Source organism: Lutra lutra, chromosome 7 (assembly GCF_902655055.1).
Source record: "Lutra lutra chromosome 7, mLutLut1.2, whole genome shotgun sequence".
In the NCBI taxonomy this organism is placed as follows: domain Eukaryota; kingdom Metazoa; phylum Chordata; class Mammalia; order Carnivora; family Mustelidae; genus Lutra; species Lutra lutra.
Window position 1 is genome coordinate 98,177,064 of NC_062284.1, and position 25,961 is coordinate 98,203,024.

The 25,961-nt window shown below is 41.1% G+C and overlaps 3 protein-coding genes across 10 annotated transcripts in view; 2 read left to right on the forward strand and 1 right to left on the reverse strand.

Moving 5' to 3' along the window:
* Positions 1-5,106, forward strand: part of KLHDC1 (kelch domain containing 1) — a 94,583-nt gene extending 89,477 nt beyond the window's left edge. For 7 of the 8 annotated variants that reach the window (XM_047735486.1, XM_047735487.1, XM_047735488.1 and 4 more), the window contains one exon: positions 4,679-5,106. In XM_047735486.1, coding sequence (XP_047591442.1) covers positions 4,679-4,865 — 187 coding nt within the window. In that variant the 3' untranslated portion in view covers positions 4,866-5,106. Of the gene's footprint in view, positions 1-2,897; positions 3,182-4,678 lie in introns of those variants that run through there. The other variant, XM_047735480.1, reaches the window with a different exon arrangement.
* Positions 5,107-12,873: 7,767 nt separating this feature from the next.
* KLHDC2 (kelch domain containing 2) lies at positions 12,874-24,151 on the forward strand. Its single transcript, XM_047738432.1, has 13 exons — positions 12,874-13,356; positions 15,955-16,034; positions 17,917-18,034; positions 19,753-19,868; positions 20,177-20,258; positions 20,417-20,500; positions 21,021-21,101; positions 21,177-21,235; positions 21,612-21,721; positions 22,127-22,199; positions 23,409-23,496; positions 23,591-23,643; positions 23,842-24,151. The coding sequence occupies exons 1-13, from the start codon at positions 13,204-13,206 to the stop codon at positions 23,963-23,965; spliced, it is 1,221 nt and encodes a 406-aa protein (XP_047594388.1). The 5' UTR covers positions 12,874-13,203; the 3' UTR covers positions 23,966-24,151.
* The window catches only part of NEMF (nuclear export mediator factor), a 53,293-nt gene continuing 50,451 nt past the window's right edge, over positions 23,120-25,961 (reverse strand). Inside the window, exons 31-33 of the mRNA XM_047738431.1 lie at positions 25,887-25,930; positions 25,726-25,805; positions 23,120-25,454 (exon numbers count right to left, since the gene is read on the reverse strand). Coding sequence (XP_047594387.1) covers positions 25,377-25,454; positions 25,726-25,805; positions 25,887-25,930 — 202 coding nt within the window. The 3' untranslated portion in view covers positions 23,120-25,376. The remainder of the gene's footprint in view (positions 25,455-25,725; positions 25,806-25,886; positions 25,931-25,961) is intronic.

Genomic DNA, 25,961 nt, shown 5'->3' on the forward strand with positions numbered 1-25,961 from the left:
GGGAACACAAGCAGGGGGAGTGAGAGAGGGAGAAGCAGGCTTCCTGGCTGAGCAAGGAGCCTGATGTGGGGCTCGACCCCAGGAACCCTCGGATCATGACCAGAGCTGAAGATAGACACTTAAGGACTGAGCCGCCCAGGCCCCCCTTCCTAGGATTTTCTTAGTAACATTTCTTTTTTCCCCGTTTCCTTTATTGTAAGAATACAGTATATAACATATAACACACACAATGTATATTAACTGAGTACGTTATCCATAAAGTTTCCAGTCAACGGTAGGCTATTAGTAATTAAGTTTGGGGGGAGTCAAAAGTTATGTGTGGATTTTCTGCTGCATGGGACCTGGGTGCCCCTAACCCTGTCGCTGTTGAAAGGTGACTGTATTTGTTTATATGCTGAGAAACAGCAGCCAGTTGTTGGAAACGCAAGAAAATGAAGGAAAAATTGTCAGAGCAGGGTCTTGAGAAGATGGATTTTAGTCAGCAGCTAACTGAATTAGTTGTTGAGGAAAAGAACACTTTAAAATGAGGGAAGTAGGAATATAAAGGTAGAGGAATTTGTTGGCTGGGAGGTGGGGGACCAGGCGCTGAGACAGTTTTAGTTGGTAGTGAGGTCCTCGGGAACAAGGAGGAGAGGTGACATACGAACGTAAGAGGCGCGGGGAAGACTGGAGATCCCTTCCACGGTGGCTTGGAGAAGGTACGGACGAGGACCCCGTCACACAGCCGAGCACTCGCGGCCCCTCCGAGGCTGAAGAGAATGGGCGGGGGGGGGGGGGGGGGGGGCGGCAGGTCAGCCCACGCAGGCTCCGCTACAGCGGCACTAGGCTGTGGGGTGGTCCGCTCGGGAAGGACAGGGCGCCGAGGCCACCCCTGTGGGAGCTGAGTGTCACCGAGGCACGCGGGGCGAGGGGTCCAGTTGTGGGCCAGAGCACGAAGTGCAGACGCACCGGGCGGGCAGCAAAAGAAGGTAAAGCTGGGAGCGCCTGGGTGGCTCAGTCAGTTAAACCTCTGCCTTCGGCTTAGGTCATGGTCTCAGGGTCCAGGATCGAGCCCCGCATCAGGCTCTCTGCTCAGCGAGAAGCCTGCTTCCTCCTCTCTCTGCCTGCCTCTCTGCCTACTTGTGATCTCTGTCAGATAAATAAATAAAATCTTAAAAAAAAAAAAAAAAAAGTAAGGCCGGAGGGGCCCTGGCGCCTGGAGGACCGGGAACAGCGTGGGGAGGAAGGGAGTGCGGAGAAGCCGGGCGCAAGGCGGTGGTCCCGCAAGAGAGGGTGGACGTGGAAGATCTCGGAGGCGGCCCTGTCCTGAGTGAGGTTGGGAAGACTAAACGGGTTTTCCACACGAAGTCCGCAGGGACGGGAAGAAACAATCCGTTAACAGAGGCGAGCCCTGCAGGCGGAGGGACGCAGCCCCGGGACCGGGGCAGGAGCGCGAGCAGCGGCGGCAGCCCCTGGACGGTGCTCGCCGAGCCGCGGACGGGCTGCGCTCCTCTCCAAAGGCTGCCCGGAGCCGCGGCCGAGAGCGAGGAAGCCGGCGCCGGCAGGGCGTTTGCCGAGTGGCCGCTGCTCCAGAAAGCACGGAGCTCAGATGGGCGGGGAGCGGGGGTGGGGAAGAGGCTCCGGCGGAGAGACGCGGGAAACCCGGAGGGCAGGCCGCATGCGCTGGTGTTGGAGGCTGGGACGGAGGCGGCCCCCGCAGGCTTCGGCGTGGCACCCTCCGCCCCAGCACAGCTTCTCCCTGACACCAGAGCTAGACTGTAAAAGGGGCGCCTGGCTGGCTCAGGTCGGTGGAGCCCCGGTCTTGACCTGACGTTGTGAGTTGGAGCCCCACCTCGGGTGTGGAGGTTACTTTTAAAAAGTCTTCATTTTAAAAGCCTTGAATCTAAAACTAAACCTTGAATCTAGCGGGAATTTAGTGGCTTAGTGTGAGGCATATCCACCACAACCTGCCGCCAGCAGCGCAGCCAGAGCCATTCTTTTATTTTAAAAATTTCAGTCAGAAGATATTAGCACTTATGGTGTTGAGCTAGTAGGGGAAAAGAAAGACGAATAGGATGGATACGCTGTGGTTCCTCATCTCAAAGAACTGACATGATCTGATTTATCTGTGGGATCGTGCTCATCGTACACGCGGTTACATACATAGTTTTAAAATACCTGTTATTCTGATAAAAAATAAAATGTGTCTACCAAGAAAATTCATACAATATGAAAAAATAAATGGTTTAAAAAAAGCCGTTATCTACAATGATCATTGTTAGCAGTTTGATGTTTATCCTTCCACACTTTAAAATGAAAAATGTTGTTGATTTAATCATGCTAAGAAGTCCCTCAAACCTTAGCGAAAGCAGTATACACAGGGTGTGTGTGTGTGTACATGCGCTTGGGTATAAAGGGTCAGATTATGCATCCTGTTTATAGTCTGCTTTTGAAACTCATATTGTGGGCATATTTTATGTAGATATATAATCATTCAGTCAGTTACAGATTTACATTTATGTTTGTAATGGCTATACAGTATTCTATTTCATGGAAGTTATAATTTACTTACTAGTCTATTTATATGTATTCAGGATATCTAAAATTTGGAGCTATTATAAAAATTATGTGTATAATATTCTTGTATATGCTTTTGGAAAACTTGCATATCTTCTCAGGAGGAAATTCCTACAAAGGATGTTGGTGGATCAAGGCAAATGCACATTTTACACTGTGATGAGTCAGTGGCTCCCACTGCCCTTAGACAAACTGCAGATTCCTTACCATGATGTTCCCAGCCTCCACGGATCTCTCTACCTCATTTCTTGCCTTGTCCCCTGACCCCTCATACTCTGCCAGAGCTATATTTGAACCTCTCAGTTGCAGTTTCTGTAATAAATCTTATTTCTCATTTCTAGGGCTTTGCAGGTGTGGTTCCTCTATCATGGAATACTTTTATTTGTTGAGACCCTCAGGGTCTCAGCTTGGACATCCCATCTGGAAGGTTTTCCTTGCTGCAGTTGTCCTGGTTATTCTTCCTCTCTGATTCCCCTAGAACCCTGTACCTGGTGTGGAAATTTCATGTTATCCTAGTCACAGCATTGTTTATCTTCACTAAATTGTAATCTCCTTGGAAGTTGAAATAGTGGGGGGCACCTGGGTGGCTCAGTCAGTTAAGCATCTGCCTTTAGCTCAGGTCATGATCCCAGGGTTCTGGTATGGAGCCCCAGCATCAGGCTCCCTGCTCAGGGAATCTGCTTCTCCCTCTCTGTCTGCTCCTTCCCCTCCCCCTTTATGCTTTCTCTCTGTGTCTCAAATAAATAAAATCTTTTTTTAAAAAAAGTTGAAATGTGGGTTTCCTCAAAATTGGGCTTCCTCCTCCTAAGTTGTGTACACAAATCAATACTTGTTGCGTCAGTGAATGAATAGTAATGACAGAGTCCATCTCCTTATCTAACTCTTCCCTTCCCCCGTCATGGTCGTGGTAGGGGCACGGGAGTTCTTGTATTAACCAGAGTGGCCCAGTTAAGTTTACATCAAGTGTAGGATTTGTGTCATTTGCTTTTCACTCTCCTTAGAGTTGTCACAGGGTAGAGAAAAAAGGCTTCATGAAAGTAAGGAAGAAGACTGAAATATCTAGAGTGTAAGTCCTTATAAAATGACAACTGGGGTTAACTACAGCAGAATCAAATGAATCTATCTTTAAAAGGTTTTATAAAGATTTACTTACCTTTTTGAATAAAAGTTTATCCATTGGGGCACCTGGGTGGCTCAGTGGGTTAAAGCCTCTGCCTTCAGCTCGGTTCATGATCCCAGGGTCTTGGGATCGAGCCCCACATCCCCACATCCCCACATCGGGCTTTCTGCTCAGCAGGAAGCCTGCTTCCTCCTCTCTCTCTGCCTGCCTCTCTGCCTACTTGTGATCCGTCTGTCAAATAAATAAATAAAATCTTAAAAAAATAATTTATCCATTGAAATAGATGCTTTCTTGATAGTTCTCAAGCAAGTTTCTTTTGGTTTTAAAATATGAAATCCTCTTCAACATAGCTGAAAATAAAAAGGGAGCTGTATTTGGAAGGACACACTGTCTAGGAGAATCAAAGGCGACAAGTGAACAGGGTACCCTGAAAGGGTGGACCTCAGGTGGTCTCTCTTGGGCTCTTTCTATATTGCTATTCCCTTCATTCCTCTCCTCAGACCTGTTCTCCCTGGGTCAGTGTAAGTGGAGTGTGCCAGTGCAGTGAGTTACAGAATGGGGATGGGGCGGACCAGGTCTTGTGGCATAAAAATGGATATTAGATACTTCATCTTGGGGTGATGGAAGAAAAAGATTTAGTTCTCAGAGAAGATTAAATGGTTATTGGACTGGAAGGATAAATGAAAAAACATCTGCTATAGACTACCCTGCTTTGATATTAAGTCTGAATCTTTTCTACTTAAATAACATTATGCATGGTCCATGGTAAATTGTAATTTCTGTTTCTATTAGATTTTGGCAGATATGGCCTCTATGCTATAAAAATACGTAATTACTGTGGTGCTCTGGGAAGAACGTGTATCTTCTCATGTTCCAAACAATACAGAAGAAATACATTATCATGTAAAAATTTTATAATCATTTTTATGAAGAATACTTACCTATAAATATTTTATAACTTCAGGTTCAAAAACTAACAATTCTGTTATGTTTTGTTTACAGGTCATGCCTTGACTGCATTGGCAAAAATGCTTTAATTTTAGAAAGTCAGATATCTTTATTACCTCCTAAACTTCTGCAACAAGTAGTCAAAAAAATAACATTTTGGACTGCAGCTAATCACCGGGAAGAACAAAGAGCCCAAAAAGAAGAAACAGAAAATAAGTATCAGTGGATCACTAGCAATTAAATTGTTATATACTCTATATATTTAACATGTGTAAACATTTTAATCAGACTGTATATTTACCCCCCCACACAATTGGAGGCTTTATTTAGAAGATAAAATCTGAAGCAAAAATGCTATGTTAAAGTGATTATATGTCATGGAATATATGGGAATAAGATGTGAATGGAAAATTAATTTATATTTATATTTGTAAACTAATTTCCTAATAAGCTGTAGGAAGAAATATACTTTCTGAAAGTAAGTACAGTTATAAGAGATTTTTAACTCACTGTGTACTCTTTACTGGAAAGTTTATATGAATTTGACAAGAATGAGATAATAACCCAAGGACTTTAGAAATCCCCCAACATAATAATAGATAGATAAAAACACTATACATCAACTTTCAGAAAGAATGGATTTTCTCAAGCCACTTTAAAATTATCTACAGCTTCCAAAAAAAAAATTATCTACAGCTTCTCATTAAATAACCCAGTTATTTAAAAACGTCTCCTTGAATAACGGATCCATCTGGGCAAAATGATAAAATGGGCAAACACTAGTATGTGTTCAGTACTGGCCTCTTGCCCTTCAGTGCTTACCTAGCAAAGTCTCTCGTTAAACATCATCATAACTTTTCCTCACCTTTACTTGAGGAGCAAAATAAATGTCTTCAACTGTCTCTCCATTACCCTTAAGTCATTAATTTGTCCAAATTGGTAGATATAAAGACCATGTTTTAAAATATCTAAAGTGGAGGTTAACTTATCATACAGACTTTTAAATATTGAGAAGCAGTAGATGTATTAACTTCCCAGACATGTTAAAATACACTGTTGCCTTGGAAGAATTCTCCTAAAGTAGTTTCTGTAAGTAATGAAATGAGATGGTCACCTGCATAGAAACCCTGCTATTTGGCCCACACCATCCTACAGAGCTGGTCCTCAAGACCCACCATATTGGACATATGTTCTCTTTCCACTGACTGTAAGTATTAACTGCCTCTACGGAAACGGCCCACTGTCTTTATATTCCTTCAACCAGTACTTTTGCCATAATTAAGAAGTTACTCATTATTATCAGTTATACCCTTCCATTGAATTACTAATAACAATTAATTATTAAAAAGGTCAGTACATGAAATTATTCTCCATAACAGTACCATTCAAGTTATCCCTAAAATTTAAAACATTAGAATATATTTCTATATTGAAATAAATATGTAATTTATAATAATTATAGTAGCTTATAGTAGCTCATTAAATTTTACAGATATATTTTATATACACACACACACCATATTTTGGATGTGTAAAGCTTTTATTTATGTATTGAAATACTTTGTGCTTACATTTTATTTATTATATGAACTATATAGATATACTATTTTCCTAGTTTTATTAGTGTGAACCAGTCATTAGAGTTGATGGTGCAAACAATATTTCAGTGTAAGTTTTTTTTTTCTTTTTTTTTAATTTTCTTTACTATTTTTAGGCTGAATAACATTTAGAAAACGAATCTCTCAGGCAATATACATCTTAGAAGTAATTATTATATGAACTTCTGCTACCAGCATTTTTAAGGGAAAAATATCAAAACCTATTTGACAGTGATAGATGAGAGTGAATGGAATGAACATCTTTTTTTTTTTTTTAAGATTTTTTTATTTATTTATTTGACAGAGAGAGATCACAAGTAGATGGAGAGGCAGGCAGAGAGAGAGAGAGAGGGAAGCAGGCTCCCCACTGAGCAGAGAGCCGGACACGGGACTCGATCCCAGGACCCCGAGATCATGACTTGAGCCGAAGGCAGCGGCCTAACCCACTGAGCCACCCAGGCGCCCCATCTTTTTTTTTTTTTTTAAAGATTTTATTCATTTATTTGAGAGAGAGAGAGAGTGCATGAGAGGAGAGAGGTCAGCGGGAGAAGCAGACTCCCTGCCGAGCAGGGAGCCGGATGTGGGACTCTAGGATCCCAGGACTCTAGGATCATGACCTGAGCTGAAGGCAGTCGCCCAACCAACTGAGCCACCCAGGTGCCCCTGGAATGAACATCTTTTAAAATGTGGATCATGTGGGGGCACCTGGGTGGCTCAGTGGGTTAAGCCGCTGCCTTCGGCTCAGGTCATGATCTCAGGGTCCTGGGATTGAGTCCCGTGTCGGGCTCTCTGCTCAGTGGGGAGCCTGCTTCCCTCTCTCTCTCTCTCTGCCTGCCTCTCCATCTACTTGTGATCTCTCTCTGTCAAATAAATAAAATCTTTAAAAAAAAAAATGTGGATCATGTGAATTTAAATTCTAGATTATGCAGATGCCTTCCGTAGCCTCTTAGAAAAGCACTTCCGGTTTGAAATGGTTTACTTTAAAAACAAAATGTTGTATTAGTCACCATACAGTACATCATTAGTTTCTGATCTAGTGTTCCATGATTCATTGTTTGCGTATAACACCCAGTCTTCCAATCAATATGTGCCCTCCTCAATACCCATCACCGGGCTCGTCCATCCCCCCTACCCCCCTCCTCTCTAAAACCCTCAGTTCGTTTCCTGGAGTCATAGTTTCTCATGGTTCATCTCCCCCTCCATTTCTCCCTCCTTCATTTTTCCCTTCCTTCTCCTAATGTCCTCCGTGCTATTCCTTACGTGTGAAACCATATAATAATTGACTTTCTCTGCTTGATCTATTTCACTCAGCATAATCTCCTCTAGTTCCATCCACAATGATGGCAAAAGTTGGGGATTCATCCTTTCTGATGACTGAGGAATATCCCATTGTGTATATGGACCGCACTTAGAAGGTTAAAAGTTGGATTAACCCCTCAAAATAAACTATCATTTAAGCTTCAACAGAAATCTATTATCTGTGGCACACAAAACTTTTGACTTATTATACTGTGCTGCTTTGAGAACTTGTATGTCCTGAGGTAGGAGCCCCATTAGTAGGAAGGGCAGAACATTCTGATCTTTACCTTCAAGCTCCAAAAATTCGCTTAAACCAGAATTGTTTTGAAGGCTCAAAGTCAAGCAGTATTAATTCCTCACTTCTCCCCAGCTGATGCTTTACTATCAACTTTTGTGCTGCTGATCTCCTCAGCAGCAAGACAGCAACACCTCATAACTTCCTCTCTGAGCTCCCATCACAGGCTCCCTGTTTGAAAAACAACTCTGAAAAAAAAAAAAGAAAAGAAAAAAAGAAAAACAACTCTGCAGGGGTTGATAGGTTTTTTGTTTTTTGTTTTTTTGTTTTTTTTTTTCAGATGGTTCACAGAATAGGTTTCTAATCTGGTTCTCAAGGGAAAAGATTTCTGGCCATCTATATTATGGATATTCTCAGGAAATTCTTCCCATTGTCAGGAATAATTCTTTTGAGTATTACCATCTTTAGTACGATATAGTCAATAACACATCAAAGTTAGGGTACATTTTTTCCCAAATAGTATCTTTGCGCACACACCTTTAAAAAATGATTAGCCTTTGGACAGAAGTGTAAAATTATTCTTTAGAACTTTGTGCCTTCTCTCTGGGCACAAAGTAATGCTTTCACTAATGCATTATATTGTATGTGTGTATGAGAGAAATAGTATAAACTAAGAATAATTTTCAGGATAGTATATACTATCTGACAAGTTAAAATTTTTTGACATCAGAGCATTTCAAAAGAAAAGCAGTTTTTTTTTTAAAAGATTTTATTTATTTATTTATTTGACAGAGATCACAAGTAGGCAGAGCAGCAGGCAGAGAGAGAAGAGGAAACAGGCTCCCCACTGAGTGGAGAGCCCGATGTGAGGCTCGATCCCAGGACTGTGGGATCATGACCTGAGCCGAAGGCAGAGGCTTTAACCCACTGAGCCACCCAGGCGCCCCCAAGAAAAGCAGTTTTGTTTTGTTTTATTTTTTATTTTTTCAGCATAACAGTATTTATTATTTTTGCACCACACCCAGTGCTCCATGCAATCCGTGCCCTCTACAATACCCACCACCTGGTGCCCCCAACCTCCCACCCCCCACCCCTTCAAAATTCTCAGATCGTTTTTCAGAGTCCATAGCCTCTCATGGTTCACCTCCCCTTCCAATTTCCCTCAACTACCTTCTCCTCTCCATCTCCCCTTGTCCTCCATACTATTTGTTATGCTCCACAAATAAGTGAAACCATATGATAATTGACTCTCTCTGCTTGACTTATTTCACTCAGCATAATCTCTTCCAGTCCCGTCCATGTTGCTACAAAACTTGGGTATTCATCCTTTCTTTTTTCTTTTTCTTTTTTTTTTTTTACAGCTTTATAAACATATATTTTTATCCCCAGGGGTACAGGTCTGCGAATCGCCAGGTTTACACACTTCACAGCACTCACCATAGCACATACCCTCCCCAATATCCATAACCCCACCCCCCTCTCTCAACCCCCTCCCCCCATCAACCCTCAGTTTGTTTTGTGAGATTAAGAGTCACTTATGGTTTGTCTCCCTCCCAATCCCATCTTGTTTCATTTATTCTTCTAAGAAAAGCAGTTTTAAGAAATGTTATGCTCTCTGCCCACCTTGTGTGTGTGTGAACACACGTGCACACGCTTCTTTTTTCATTGTATTAATGTGATTGTATGGGAATTTCCGGTTTGATGAGGTTTTCACACAGTCCAGCACGTGGGAACAGCAAGAACATTTACTATCACCCTGTTACAGACTGAATATTCGTGTTTCCCCCAAATTCATATGTTGATAACTCTGATCCTCAGTCAGTGTAGTATTTGGAGGTGGGGTATTCAGGAGGTAAATAGGATTAGATGAGGTCAGGAGGGTAATGGTGGGTAATTATGGGTAATCCCATGATGGGGTTATTGTCTTTCTAAGAAGGGGCAAAGAGGAGGAATGGGAAGGCAGCCATCTATGAGCCAGGAGGAGGGCCCCCACCTAGAATCCAATCTGCCAACGCCTTAATCTTGGACTTCCCAGTCTCTAGAACTAGGAGAAATAAATGTCTGTTTTTCAAACCATCCAGTATGTGATATTTTGTTATAGCAGCCAAGCTAACACACACTGGAAGTCCAAAGTTTACATTAGGGTTCACTCTTGGTGATATACATTCTACGGGTTTAGACATACGTGTAACAGCATGTAGCTTCCATTATAGTAGCATATAAAATCATTTCACTGCCCTAAAATTGGTCTGTGCTCTGTTCATTCATTTCTCCCCACTAACCCCTGGCAAACACATCTTTTTACTCCATAGTTTTGCCTTTTCCACAGTCATATAGTTGGAATCATACAGTATGTAGCCTTTCCAAGTTGGCGTTTTTCAGTAGCAATAAGCATTTAAATTTCCTCTGTATGTTTTCAGGGCTTGAAAAGATAGCTCCTTTCTTTTTAGCAGTGAATGATATCCCGTTGTCTGGATGTGCCAGAATAATTCTTTTAGGATTTTCTACATAGGTAATTACTAGTAAGGACAATCCAGTATGGTGTTGGAAAGTACTTGTGAGAGGAGACATCATTTCATTGTTCCAATCTTAGTAGGAACATTTTGAGTTTCTCACCACTAAGTATGATGGGAACTGTAGGTTTTTGTAATTGTTCTTTTTCAAGTTGAGGAAGTTTCTCTCTATTCCTAGTTTGCTGAGAATTTTTGTAAAGATTTTATTTTTATTTATTAGAGAGAGAGGAGAGCAAGAGTGGGAATGGAGTAGAGGGAGAGGAACAAGCAGACTCCACACAGAACAGGGAGCCCATAACCTGAGCTGAAACTGAGTCAGACACCCAACCGACTGAATCACCCAGCTGCCCCTTGCCAACAGTTTTTATCCTGAATAGGAGTTAAATAATTTTTCGCCTCTATTGATAGGATCATTTGCTTTTTCTTTAGCTTACTGATATGGTGGATTCCATTAGCTGCTTTTTCAGTGTTGAACAGCTTTACATATTGGGGATATAAGTCTTACTTGATCATGGCATATAATTCTTTAATTTTTTGGATTTGATTTACTAATATTTTGGTGAAGATTTTTGCATCTATGTTCATGAGCAATATTGGCCTGTCATTTTCTTTTCTTGTGATGTCTGTGTCTGGTTTTAATATTAGGGTAATGTGGGGCACCTGGGTGGCTCAGGTCATGGATCCCAGGGTCCCAGCTGAGCCGGAAGCCTGCTTCTCCCTTTCCTACTTCCCCCTGCTTGTATTCCCTCTCTCGCTGTCTGTCAAATAAAACCTTAAAAAGTATAATAGGGCAATGCTGGCCTCAGAATGGGTTAGGAATGTATTCTCTCTGCTTCTATCTTATTAAAGAGATTGTAGAAAATTGATACCCGTTCTTTAAATGTTTATTAGAATTTACCAGTGAACCCATGTGGGCCTGTTGTTTTCAGTTCTGGTAGGTTATTATTGATTCAATTTCTTTAATAGACCTAGGCTTATTCAGATTGTCTATGTTTTATGTGAGTTTTGGCAGGTTGTGTCTTTCAAGGACTTGGTCCATTTCATCTAGGTTATCAAATACAGGGGCAGAGTTGTTCATAATATCTCTTTACTATCCTTTTAATGTTCATGGGAGCTGCAGTGCTGTCCCCTATTTCATATCTGACATTAGAATTTATGTCTTTTCTCTTTTTTTCCTTAGTTAGCCTGGCTAAGTGGCTTATTGATTTTATTGATCTTTTCAAAGAACCAGCTTTTCCTCTTCTCTGCTTATTTCTTAACTTTTACTGATACAGCTCTAAATTTTTACTATTTTCTTCCACTTGGATTTAATTTGCTCTTCTTTGGTTTCCTAAGATGGAAACTTAGATGATTGGTTTTAGATCTTTCTTCTTTTCTAATATATGCATTCAGTGCTATAAATTTCCCTCTAAGCATTGCTTTCACTCATCCTACAAATTTTGATAAATTGTAATCATATGGGCAGTGACTAGGGAAAGAGTTTCAGGCTATGAAAATTTGAGTCAGGAAAGCCTCTGTTATTGTTCAAAGTATTTCTCCCAAGTAGTGGTCCCAGCGTCAAAGTGGGGGGAAAAGACAGGATGAAGCAGACTCCTCTCACCAAACACATCCAAGTAAAGAGGCACCATGACTCTGGGGATTTAAGATGTATTTTGGTTCAACCCTGACAGGTGAGGAATCAAGTTTTGGTTACAATAATTCTTCATTTTCTTTACCTAATTTAAACGTATCGTACAAAATGTAAGACAAAACAGTGTGTGTAAACAGGATTTGCCATCCTCCCTTAAGGGCTGGGCAGCAATGGTTTCTGATATACTTTTTTTTTTTTTTTTTTTTTTAACTTTGACAGACAGCGAGAGAGGGAACACAAGCGGGGGAGTGGGAAAGGGAGAAGCAGGCTTCCCGCAGGGCAAGGAGCCCGATGTGGGGCTAATCCTAGGACCCTGGTATTATGACCTGAGCCGAAAGCAGATGCCTAAGGACTGAGCCAACCAGGCGCCCCTGATGTACTTTTTGAGGACAATTTCCAAACTGGGTGAAGGATGCTGCACTAAGATCTTTGCTGAGCCAGAAGAGCTCAGCGAGCGGAGATGCCAGAAACGGCTCTGTGGGGATGGGGAGCCCCCGGCGCCCCCGCGCGCTAGCAAGTCGGCTAGCAGCAGACGGGAGGGCCACGCGCCACGCGTGGTGGTCACAGGAAAACAGGGCACGGACTCTTCTTTTGGAGAAACTGAGACCAGAAACTTACTGAGCAATGTCACTACCCCTTTTCGGACTGTAAGCCCTTTGAGAACATTCCTCAATCACATGAGGACTTCTCGGTTAAAAATTTTTTTTTTTTTTTTTTTTTTTTTGCGAGAATTCGGCTACAGTTCTTCTCATCCTTGCAGCGCCCGCAGTGAGAGGAGGCTCGGAGCGTGTTTGGAGCTCGGTCACACACCGTTTCGGAGCCCGGCCGATAGCGGGCCAGCGAACGGCGGCGGCGGCGGGAGGACCCGGCGCTGGGGGCGCTGAGCACCGGCCGCGCTTCCGGAGGCCGGCGGGCGGCGTCAGCGGAACGGGCGGTTCCGGCCGCGGCGTAAACAAGGGCCGGCGGCGGGAGGCGAGCTGGAGGCGGGGCGGGCCGTCTGGAAGCTAGGCTTGGCACCGAGTGGACCCCTTTTGCGCCGTGCTCCCGGCGGGACCCCACCGCTGACGCCGCCGCTGCCCCCGGCCCGCGACCCCGCGGCGCAGCCCAGGCTGCGGAGAGGCTGTCCTCGCTGAGGAGGGCTGGGAGGGCGCGGGCGGCGAGCGGGCGGCCAGCGAGCGGCCTTGACGCCGTCCCTTTCGCCGCCGCTTTCTGCTCGCCTCTCGCCGCCGTGCATTTCTTCCTTTTCCTTTGTCTCTTCCCCCCTCGTGCGTGTGAGGATTGTTGAACAAAAGTGCAGCCTCAAGATGGCTGATGGCAACGAAGATCTGCGGGCGGACGACTTGCCGGGGCCAGCCTACGAGGGCTACGAGTCCATGGAGCTCGCCTGCCCGGCCGAGCGCAGCGGCCACGTAGCGGTGGGCGACGGGCGCCACATGTTCGTCTGGGGCGGTTACAAGGTCAGTGGGCGGGCGGCCGCGGCGGCCGTCGCTCGGCTGGTCCCCGAGTCCGGGTCCGCGGGCAGGCTAGAGCGGCCTCCCGGTGCGCCCCCACCCCGCGACTCTGCCCGTCCGTGCATTTTTCGCGCGATCGGGGTTCTCCTCGCCAGTCCTCCAGCCCGTCCCGACGCGCCTGGGATGTTGTCACGCTAGCCCGCCGCTTCCAAAGCCGCGGCCCCCGGCCCCCGGGCGCTGGTGGAAGTTGGAGCGTTATTTGGGGGAGGGCGCGTTGGGTGGCGCACGGCCCCGAGCGTGTTTTATTTTAAAAGGTTGGGGGGTGGGCAGTGTAAGAGGTGACGTGTGATGTCACCCTTAACCGTTTATCTGGCTCGCTGGGGATCACTTCACCCTCTGGAGCTGAGGTCATTTGGCCCACGAATTCTGTTGCCCGCTTATGGAGTAACTGAGGTCTGGGAAAACTCCCTGGAATTCCCGAAAGCCGCAGGAATCGCCTAATTCCACCTTCCCTTCTGCTCAGGAGTCCTAGCTACACCTGTGCAGATGGCCGTCACCTGTTGTGTGAACATTGTAGGACTGGTTTCCTTTCGGTTTTAGCCTAACATTTTTCAGAAGAAACCCTTGTCAAGAAAAGTAACGGAAAGGGTTCCGCCAAAACAAAACAAAAACCAGCAACAATTGTAACCACCAAATCAGTTCTCTTACTCCTAATCATAAGCAATGGGATTGGTTACCAGCTGAGAGCCAGTTGCATTTCTTGCTGCCTCTGGCTGGGGAATCCTCCCCAGATGTCTCCTATTTAAACCTTGTTCACTACTACTTCTGCCTTTCTGCTGTTAGAGCTTCCCAGTAACCGCGTTCTAGAATTTGCTCATTGCACTTACTGGCGTGGCTCTGATCCATTCCTACCGAAAATACTCTTTTTTAGTCCGTTTTGGTCTTAAAATTGATCTCCCCACCCCCATTTGCTTGAAATCTGGTCCACTACAGCTGTGCCTTTGATGATTTATTTTGACTCTGGTAATAGAGTTCAGCTTCTGGCACAGCTGACCTGATCATAGCTGATAACTGTCAAAAAAAGGCAGATGGAATAAGCTGCTATGGCTGTCCTGATGAATTCATTTAGTTTAGCAAGAGCATGTTTTTTTTTTGTTGTTGTTTGTTTTTTTTGGGGGGGGGCCCAGTCCTAATTAATCTGCAGTGTTTTCCTCAGGGTCCAATGAATATGTGTTTAGAGGCAGGTACTCGGTAGGAGGAAGGGGGGCAAGTATGTAGACACTTAATAAACTGTAAATAATTCTATTGGAGAGGTCAGCCTGTTAGTCACACTTTGGTCTAAGCTACTTATTCATAATTCTGTTTGTAGAAATCAGCGTTGAGGGAATAGGACTTGACATCGGGGAGTGGGGCTACTAGGGGGGTTGTCAGGAAGATTTTTGGTGAATTTTTGAGGGCCTGGATGCCTAGGACTTAAGCAGGAGGGAGGCATGCTCAATGAAGTCAGTGAGTGGTTCCAAAATAGGCTGTCCCCAGTATTTTGGCTAGAACCCTGGGAAGCCTTTGGAGTTTGTTTTGAAGGCAATAAACCTTAGCTTCCTGGATAGTAGTGTGTTCTCCTCTTCGGGTGAGGCTGGTCTATCCCTGCTCAGCCTGCTGTCTTGCTTCCAGCCTTCTCTTCACTTGTTAAGTGGTGGAATAGAAAATGTTTACATGGCCACCACCTTGATTTCTGTATACTGCTTACTATACAAGCTTATTGGACTCTGACACCCATTCTCCGTGAACTGCTATTGTTCACACACATGTTGACATTGTTCAAAAAGTGACCAGGGAGGTTCAAAGGTTGTGGAGGTTGGACCTCAATTGCAGTTGCAAATTCAAGGAAAGAAGGGTTGAATCCTGGTTCCACTGTTACTTACAAGTAACTTTGGGCAAATTACCTCTCTAAAGAAAAAACCCAAAAAACCTGTTTTCTTGTGGTAACTGCTTTTGAGGGTTGTTGAGAGGATTAAATGAAGTAATCCACTGAAAGAGCTCAGCTAGTTCTGACATACGGTAAGCACATTTTGTTAAGAATTATTGCCTGAAGGGAACTGGAGCAGAAGAAGGAACTTAAAATTTTGCATATGGACTTAATTACACATGTGCAGTTCTGCCCCGTTTCTTGGTAGAGAACAAATGGATGCAAGGAGAAAATGGCTAGAAAGTGATGTGTGTTAGTGGGTCAGGCACTTACACAGTAGACCAGTTTGTATCATGCAAGGTACGGCACAGGCAACCTCTCCTAAAGTCATGCAGCTGAAAGTTGGAGCGTTGTCTGTTCAGCATGAAGTGGCCTTAGAGATTTCCCGGAGATCTCTCAACTGTCTGCATTATCGCAACTGCTCTATCAAAAGCTTGAACTCAGGGTTGGGTTGTCTGTATTACCTTGAGTATGTGGCATGGGGTAGGGATGGTTGTCCATTTGATGGAATTGAATTGTAAGGCCTATTTAACTTCTCATAACTTTCATTAGTATCTCAAGATAGATATGAAAAGTACACAATAGTGCCTCTTTAGAATACCAATTATTTTTTATATTTGCTATTTTTTTATTCTTAGAGTAATCAAGTCAGAGGACTATATGACTTTTATCTGCCTAGAGAAGAACTATGGATCTACAACATGGAGACTGGAAGATGGTAACTGGATATTATGAGGGAGACTAAAAAGTTCAAATAAGATTGCAAATAAAAAGAAACTCTAGGGGCGCCTGGGTGGCTCAGTGGGTTAAAGTCTCTGCCTTTGGCTCAGGTCATGGTCCCAGGACCTGGGATGGAGCCCCGCATCAGGCACTCCGCTCAGCAGGGAGCCTGCTTCCTCCTCTCTCTCTGCCTGCCTCTCTGCCTACTTGTGATCTCTGTCAAATAAATAAAATCTTAAAAAAACAACAACAATAACGAAACTCTAGGGGTGTCTGGGTGGCTCTGTCAGTTAAGTGTCTGACTCTTGGTTTTGGCTCAGGTCATGATCTCAGGGTCGTGAGATCGAGCCCCAACTTAGGCTCCATGTTCAGCAGGGAATCTGCTTGGACATTCTCTCCCTCTCCCCTCTCTCTCTCTAAAATAAAATAAACCTTAAATTTAAAAAAAAAAAAAACCTCTGTAAAGCCCATTCTATTAGAATAAAAAGATCTTATTTGAAGATACAAAACTGTTCTAAAAACAATGTTCTGCTAGTTCAGCTTAGCTGCTAAACTTAGATACATTAGCAGTTCTTCAGTAGTTCAGTAATTTGGTACTTTCATGACCTTGGAAGACACTTCTGTTCAGGGCTCTCTAAAGCATCCTTGTAATATTAAAGAAGTAGAGGCTTCAGGCCCTGGAACGGATATATGGTAAAAGTTCCATATATATTTTTTCAAGATGTTGTATCTTCTATTATATGGTAAATGAGAAAAGGTCTGCTAGAAATAAAGGTGGTATTCTAATGAGCCCTAACATTAACATTTCAATGCAGGTATCTTTAAATTACTTAAAAAACAAACCACTAACCTAAATCTGCCTTCCATACGACTGGGGATATCCTGAAAAGATCTTTGCCAGTCTCGTAACCGTGGTACTCAAGAGTATATTCTTGGCAGAATTAACGCGGTTCTTAAAATGCTGGGTCAGCCATGTTTGGGGATTTATAAAGTAGTCTTCTCCATGGTTTGCTCTGTTAAGAACTCTGTGCCCTTTACATATTTTGCACATTCTAGATCACAGAACTAGGAGAGTAGTGGTCCCGCCTGATTTAAGAGTTCAACTAAAAAGGCAAGATTATTTCTGTACCTAGCAAATCAGTGTTGATCTGAGCTGGTCTTTTTTTTTTTTTTTTTTTTTTTAAGAGAGTTGGAAATTTATAATAGTATTCCTTAAGAGGGGAGTTCTACAAACTTCTTAAAACATTCAGCCCCATAAGGGATTTGTAAAAATAACCATACCAAAACTTAAAGCTTAGCATAAAGTGATAAAATGAGAAGACCTTAACCATTCTATTAATATTCTGAATCCTAGATTTCTTAGACTTTTTGATTCAGATTCATTTTTAAGTTGCGAATGATATAAGGCATGCAAAGCACTCAGAGGAGTGCCTGGCCTACAGTAAGTACTAACTGCCTATAATTTTACATAAGGTCTAGTCATTTGAATGGCTAAAAGGTGACTGAATAAAACATATCTTGAATTAATCGGCCAGGAGTGGGATGAAGTTTTCCTTTGGGGTTCCTGGCTCCCTCAAAACCGAAAACAAAAGAGCCACTGGTTAAGTCAATAAAGAGCTTAGTTTGAGACACTATGATCTTAGCTCCGCGGCCCTTGTGTAGCAGCAGCGGCCCAGGCATAGCAGCAGCTGGCGCTGACTGGAGGGCCCGTGAGGAGGAAGAACTTCAGGATTAAATTTAGAGCTACAAGAGACCCTGGGTGTCATCTAGTTGGGCAGCCTATTTTATTTTTCCCCTTTGTGGTGGGGATAGAAGAGAAATTAGTAACTCTTGCATTTCTTCCCTTTTGCAAAACGTTTATTTTTTTTTTCTGCCCTCAGGAAAAAAATTAACACGGAGGGAGATGTTCCTCCTTCCATGTCAGGAAGCTGTGCTGTGTGCGTAGACAGGGTGCTCTACTTGTTTGGAGGACACCATTCAAGAGGCAACACAAATAAGGTTAGTGTTTCTAAGGATTATGGTTTAAGGCAATTTTACTTTTTCAGACTTCAGATTTCTAAGGTTAGCCCACACTTACTCCTGTCCCAGCTTAAAAAATACATGTATGTGATAATGGTATGAATGTGCATTTTAGTATTTTGTCTACCAGTCTATATTTTTCTAGGCCTTTGGTAAAATCAACTTTGGTTGATACTTATTTGCAGTGATTTCCTAAGTGGTTTTGTTTGTGCTCTCTGGAGAACCCTGGGGTGTTAGAAGAGTATTAATAAACCAGTTGAAAATGAGATGCAGTCATGAGGGGCAGGGTAAAAAATAGCAGACCAGAACATTCCTCTAATATGGCACCATAAAATACTATTGTTCAGACTTTGTTGGTGTTTTTTTCCAAATAGGAAAAAGATAACAGTTGTTCTCTCAAGCCAGTAAGACACAAATGTCAGTCAGAAAGGTGCATATGATTTAGGGAGACTCATAAATTTATTTAGCAACTTATCACCTTATACTCTGAACACTCGGTTAGACACTGGAGACAGAAAGATGAATGATACAGTCCCCACCCTAGGAACTCACATTCTAAAAGGGACACATACAAGAAATAGATGATTTCAGTAGCATATGAGGAGACAGAGCCTGGCTCACAGTATAATAGCTCAGTAAATATTGTTAAATCTGAAAAAGAATCCTTGACACTGTGTTTGGCAGGATGGAGGAACAGAATAAGGAAAGTCTTCACCCAGGAGGGTTGAATTGAATCATAACTGGAAGGGGTAGCCAAGATACAGATATCAAAGAGGCAGAGGTATAAGCAAATAGGTCTTATTCATGGAAATGCCAGGTGGTTTGGTGTGGTTGGAGCATTCAGCTGACATAGTTGTAAACTATACTCCTAGGTGCTCTACAGATTTCCTTGACAGGCCTTGGGACACTTGTGGGGCGAGCATACTGGTGTCGGGCAGGCTCCAGACCACCCCTCCCGACTGCATTTTAACAAGTATAGCTCCACTTCAGTCCCTTGCTGAAGATTTTGTTTGCAGAAAGGGTCCTGTGCGCACCCATAGGCTGTGGCAGAACCATGTGTTTTTCAGGACCCAGGCAGAGAAAAGGTAACTTTGACACAACATGAAGCAGCTTGGGAAACAAACTGTGGCTTTAGGGCTGGACAGGAAAATGGGAGTAGTTAATGTATCAAGAAGCTGGGGATATATATATATATATATATACACACACACACACACACACACACACACACACATATCATTTATTCAAGTGCCTGGATGGGAACCCTCTGAAAGAAAGACCAGTACTTAACTGTAGCAGCTAAGGACAAATCTTAAAAGATTAAGTAGGCACTTACATGACATGTTTGTTAAATTCAATTTGAAGGTGAAAGTGCGGAGTTGAAATTTTGGTAATACCATCTTCATACCCATAAATTAGATCAGTATGACTCAAAGTGCCTATGTAATAAGGCACAGAATACAAATCCATGAGGCTACTGGAGAAAAAATGAGCTGAACAGGGTCCTGGTGACTTAGGTAATTTACATTCTGGCATAAGCTCCTTATGTAGGCTCAGAGCAGTAACAGTCTGTAGTCACACTTTTAGGAGAACTGAATTGATGACATTCCTGTTATTGTTAAATCACAATAAAATTAAATGCCAAGTTGAATTTCTTGCACATAACCATATCTAACTGAAATCATTGCTTCTAACAGTTCTACATGCTGGATTCAAGGTCTACTGACAGAGTATTACAGTGGGAAAGGATTGAATGCCAAGGAATTCCTCCATCATCAAAGGACAAACTTGGTGTCTGGGTATATAAAAACAAGTGAGTTAGCAGCCCTGTAGGTTTGAATTTTTATGTGCAAAATGGTTTGCCATTCAAGTATCCTTAGACAATAACCATTATAACCTTAGAACATACCTTTTAGGGCCCATATGAGGGTTAAGTGAATTAATACACCAAAAAGTGCTTAACATAGCACCTAAGGCATAATCAGCCCTAGTAGCCATTATTATGTAAGTGTTTATATATGTAAATGTGCCTTCTCAGTAGCATGACAAAAGAAAAATTTCTTGAATCTTCCTAACCTGTGGATGTTTGAATTTTTAGTGTCTTGGCTTTTTATCAAACAGGTTAATATTTTTTGGAGGTTATGGATATTTACCTGAAGATAAAGTTTTGGGAACTTTTGAATTTGATGAAACATCTTTTTGGGTAAGTGAAGTTTTGTCTTTGGATATGGCCTTCTTGGTATGTTGAAAAAATATATGTCTGCTAGTCTTACTCATTTTGCCTTATTCATAAACCAGACAAAGCTATATAATTTTATAAACATTTGTAAAATAATTCCGATTCTTACTCATTTTCTGTAGAATTCAAGCCACCCAAGAGGATGGAATGATCATGTGCATATTTTAGACACTGAAACATTTATCTGGAGTCAGCCTATCACTACTGTGAGTTACTGAAGAATAATGAATTATTAAAGCAAGGCTTCTTGGAGAGAAAGGGTTGGGAGGTGGCAAAAATGGACAGTTCATTCCTGTTTTTCTGGAGAAGGTCCACTGCCTTCATTATTCTCCAAGGAGTCAACACCTCAGAAAAGTTTAGGGAATATATAAACTAATCCAGTATCCATTATCTAATAGATGTTAAGTGGTATTGTTTATAACTAGATAAATGACCTAGCACTAGACTATAATTAAGTTACTCAAAATACTAGATTTCTTTTTCATCTGACACAGGTGACATATAATATGCTACCTTTAATTTTAAAGGATAGAAATAAAACAAGTGTTCTGTTAGCTAGCGCATTGAGTAATAGACTCAAATGCAGAATTACAGTTCGAAGCTGTAGTACTACTGTTGTACAGACACGTGCACCTTAGCGTGAAAGCCCAGGTGTCTTGCATATCCTCATCCCATATCCAGAGAAGACCTGTACTTATTTTTAAAAATTTCTTTTGACTTTTATAGGGTAAAGCACCTTCACCTCGTGCTGCCCATGCCTGTGCAACTGTTGGAAACAAAGGCTTTGTGTTTGGAGGCAGATATCGAGTAAGTGTAGGAATAGTTTCAAGGACTTGCTTTTAAGTCATTCAAAATGATAGTTACTTAATTATCCTTTTTCAGGACGCTAGAATGAATGATCTTCACTATCTTAATCTGGATACATGGGAGTGGAACGAATTGTATGTATCACTTTAGATATTATTTTTAAGATATTTAATTTTTCTTGTTATCAGTATATAATGTACTTGCTTAAATTTTCTATAACTGAGAAATAAACATGATGACTAGATCCTTAAAGGAATTTTAAATTTCCCGTTCCTGTACTGTACCTGGCACACAGCATATGCTCATTGTTGAGAAGAAGAGGTCTGAAGTTGACTGTATCTTCTAAGAACATAGTTAATTCCAAAGCATGTAGCTGTTAATACCAAGAGGTTTTTTAAATTTAAAGTCTTTTTTTCATAATTCTATATAAGCTTTAAAAGAAAACTTCTTCAGTATTTCTATTAAATGGGTGCTTTTAAACACAGATTATAACTTAGCTGCTGTTTTCAGAATTCCACAAGGCATATGCCCGGTGGGCCGATCTTGGCACTCACTAACACCAGTTTCTTCAGATCATCTCTTTCTTTTTGGAGGATTTACCACTGATAAACAGCCACTAAGTAAGTCTTTTAAAAATACAAGAAATCATTAAATATCATTCATATGTGATCTATAGATAGCTAGAAAAAATTAGTCTATTTTAGATGTATCAGAGGGCTATAGAGTTGGTTGGAAGGTTTGCTATTAATTTTGATTCCATAACAAACCTGTAATTGTTTTTATATTAGGACATCAATCGATTCTGTCCAGTGCAACACTTAAAAGCCCTACTGAAGGATTATAACAGGCAAAGGGCTCGCTTATTTGGTTAATTGCAGAGGGGGAAAAAATAAAGGATATATACTTCCTGTTTGTACTCACAATCTGATTTATTACTTTTCTTACTAAAGTTGTGCTCTTTAATTACCAGCCTCCTATTGACAAAATAACATACTTCATGGCTATTCTCTCTTTGCTTCCATCAGGTGATGCCTGGACTTACTGCATCAGTAAAAATGAATGGATACAGTTTAATCATCCCTATACTGAAAAACCAAGGTATGAACTATTTAAAAAGTAATTCTTATACTGAATAAAGATGTACAAGACTGGTAATGAGAGAGGAAATTATGGCTACATTAAATCCCTCATTCTTATAAAAATCCTAGCACTCACTAAGGTTCACATCATACCTCTTGAAAAAAAAAAAAACAGTTATCCTAGTATCGAATGCTTTCTCTTCTGTCACTGTGCATAAAAAACAGAGCTGGACTTTGACTTTTGCTGCTGCTTTTATCATAAAATTGATATAGCTAAAATTTATAGTCAAGCTCTTTTCTCAAGTGAATTCAACTGTTTCTATGATTGCCATTTAAGAAAAGTAACTGGAGGGGCACCTGGGTAGCTCAGTGGGTTAAAGCCTCTGCCTTCAGCTCAGGTCATGATCTCAGGGTCCTGGGATCGAGCCCAGCATCGGGCTCTCTGCTCAGCGGGGAGCCTGCTTCCTCCTCTCTCTCTGCCTACTTGTGATCTCTGTCTGTCAAATAAATAAATAAATATCTAAAAAAAAAAAAAAGTAACTGGAAAGAAGAGAATTGCAAAACCTTGAACAATGTCAGTGGGAAAAAACTTCCATCAGATTTGCAGTAGCACTAACAAATATTAAGTCAAATCACCCCAAAAGAAGAGTTCTTTCGGTTAATGTCAGAATTGTTACAAAAAAAATTGCCAGAGGATATGATCTAGTCACAACTGGTATTCAAAGCACATTTAAGTAGGTCAGCCTGCATTTTCCCCCCAAGCCTCTAACTTAAGTACACTTATGCACAAAGGCTTCATTTGGCACAAAAAAATTTTCCATAGAATTACCAGGCCTGATACTTGGGAGCATCTCAGGCAGACTCTGCATCCTTCAGATGTTTTGTATAAGGTTGACTGGCCCTGCTGTGAAAAGATCGAGAGGGCATATACCACACATCTCCCATAAGATTTTTATTGCTAACAAAGACCTAGAGAACAGATCATTCAGTTCAAACCTCTCATTGCATAAATTAGGACTGGACCAGAGAAATAAAATGATAACATCAGATAAAACAGACATTAACTGTTTTTTCCCCTGGCGTGTGCTACTTAAGATAATTGCTTCTCAACATGTTTCTGGTCTGTACTAAAGATCTCTAGTCTTTATTTCATCATTCTGTTCTGTAGTATAAATTGTCATTTTGGTGTTTGGGTAACTTCAAACTCAAGCTTTTGTTTTAAATACAGATTATGGCATACAGCTTGTGCCAGTGACGAAGGAGAAGTAATTGTTTTTGGTGGATGTGCCAATAACCTTCTTGTCCATCACAGAGCTGTAAGTATATATCCTAGTTAAAGGACACTTTATAATATTTCTGAAACTTACTTGTGGAGTACTTACTTTTATATGTTTTCTTTCTATTTTTCAGGCACACAGTAATGAAATACTTATATTTTCAGTTCAACCAAAATCTCTTGTAAGGTGAGTAACTTCTTACTGGGTACTTCATTTTAAATTATGCTTTTGAAAAACCAGGTTTATAGATTAAGGGCAATAACAAGCTTTCAATGATATAACTAACCAGTTCCTGTGGAAATCTTTAAAGTGTTTTTTCTGGGGGAGAGGGGCATGCTGTTTTTTCTTAAGTTTTCAAATTATTTTTTTCTTGTCCCCTTTCAGGCTAAGCTTAGAAGCAGTCATTTGCTTTAAGGAAATGTTAGCCAACTCATGGAACTGCCTTCCAAAACACTTACTTCACAGTGTTAACCAGAGGTTTGGTAGTAACAACACTTCTGGATCTTAAGGCTTCATAGATCATGCCTCTGATCCCCTTGCATGGACAGCAATTCTGTAAACATCAAAGAGTGGCATCATTTGTATAATTATATGCATTGTTGTAGTTTGCAGCTTTTTGGTTTTAATGTGCATGTGAATGGCCTAGAGAACCTATTTTTGTGTCTAAAGTTTACAATAAATGTATTTAACACCAGTAACTGTCTTCTGTTAAAGCAAAAGAAAATTAATACTTGGGCTTTTTACCTCAAGGAATGGTTGTTATATTTACTTTTTGGTAACTTCAGGATATATAGCTATAGAAACATTATACTAATTATTATTACCACTATCAAAATGGTGATGTTATTTTTTAAAATTAGTATTTTTTTTTTTAATGGCAAGAGTAGTCTTGTACTTACAACACTAGGCTATATAATTACAAAGGTTTTTTGTTGTTTTTTTTTTTACATTAATTTCAAATGAAGAAATATTCTCAACAGGACTAAGCTGGTTAAAGAAATTCTGGAAGGTCCAACAGCTATTCAGTACTTGACCTTATTAATGCTTTGGTATAGGGGTGGGCCAAGTGGTCATATTGACTGTAGGTAGCTATTGTCTAATCATTTAATAATTAACAGTTTTTTAGCTCATCAAAGAATGGGAATGATGTATGACTTAGTTCTCTGTTCTGTTGGGAGATAAGAGGAGCTGGGTCAGGAGTCTTTAGTGATAAGCCTAAAAGTGCACTTATGATATCCTAGGTTAAGATAATCTGTAACATGCTGATAATTACTAGAGGTAGAAAATAAATCGGTATAAAACTGAAAGAGTACAAGAAAGAAATCAGGATGAAAACTGAAGTTGTGTAAATGCATGGAAATGATCAATGCCAATTTTTTCTAGGTGTTATGTGTATTTTAAATCTGGTCTAATATATTTTTTGACAAGTATTAAGTAAAGGCAGAAGGTTTCCAAGACTTAATCCTAAATATTTAACCCCCTGACACCATACCACCAGAAAAACACAAAACAAAAAAAATCTTGTGACTGGCCTGTGAGGAATAGATATATTAGATCTTCTATACGGCAGACTAACAAGTCAATAGTCTAAGCAACTGAGCCACTTCACTGTCTGACTTCTTTACAACACGAAATGAAAACTTAGTATTAACCTCCCAAATTTCAAGAACCTGTAGGATAACTACAGATATATACAATTAGCATTTAACTGTCCACAAATATTTTAGGAAATCCTATCATAGTGTTTCCTCTCTAAAAAACTGGAAAAAAACCCAAAAGTCCTTTTGGCGAATATAGCAAGGCAATGTTTAGTTCATTTTTTTTAAATGCAGAAGTCTTGTTGCACGGTGTTTTCATCTGTGAACTTCCAAAAGGCTATAAAATTGGCTCTTCTCAAATATTTTAGGATTTCATTTCAGCTATTTCCTTTTTACATTCAGAAGATTGGGTGCAGACACTTTGACTTTGCCAGGAATGTTTCTTGATAAATCCGTGTCCTAAAAAAAGAGAATTGCTGAATATCTTCATATTCTATATGGTGGTCAGGTTTCTTTTATGACAGTTATGTGTTCTCTGCTGTCAAAAGAACGGCATTTCCAAAATTTTCAACTGAAATGATTTTACTTTACACTGCTTCCAGTAAGACATTTTCTACCAAAACAGTAACTGCTGCTTGTGTCTACTGAATAAAGAACCGAAAGTAGAAAACTAACTGCTAACATTTGTAACAGCACCACCTATCTCCAGACTTCAGGAGGAATACTTTACCTTTACACTGCGAAATAAGTCTTTTTCTCTTGCTGTTGCTTCTTTGGAATGCATGAAATTATTCAAGGCTGTTTTTGCAGCTGTAAGTAGAAAACAGAGTAATCTATTTCTGTTTTGTGAAAACATGTTCAAAATCGTAATTCAAAAAAATTTTTAAATACCTTTTCCCTTTTTCTGAACTCCAGGAGTAAGCTTCACTTTGTATCTTTAAAAAGGAATTATGTGTGTTACTGAAC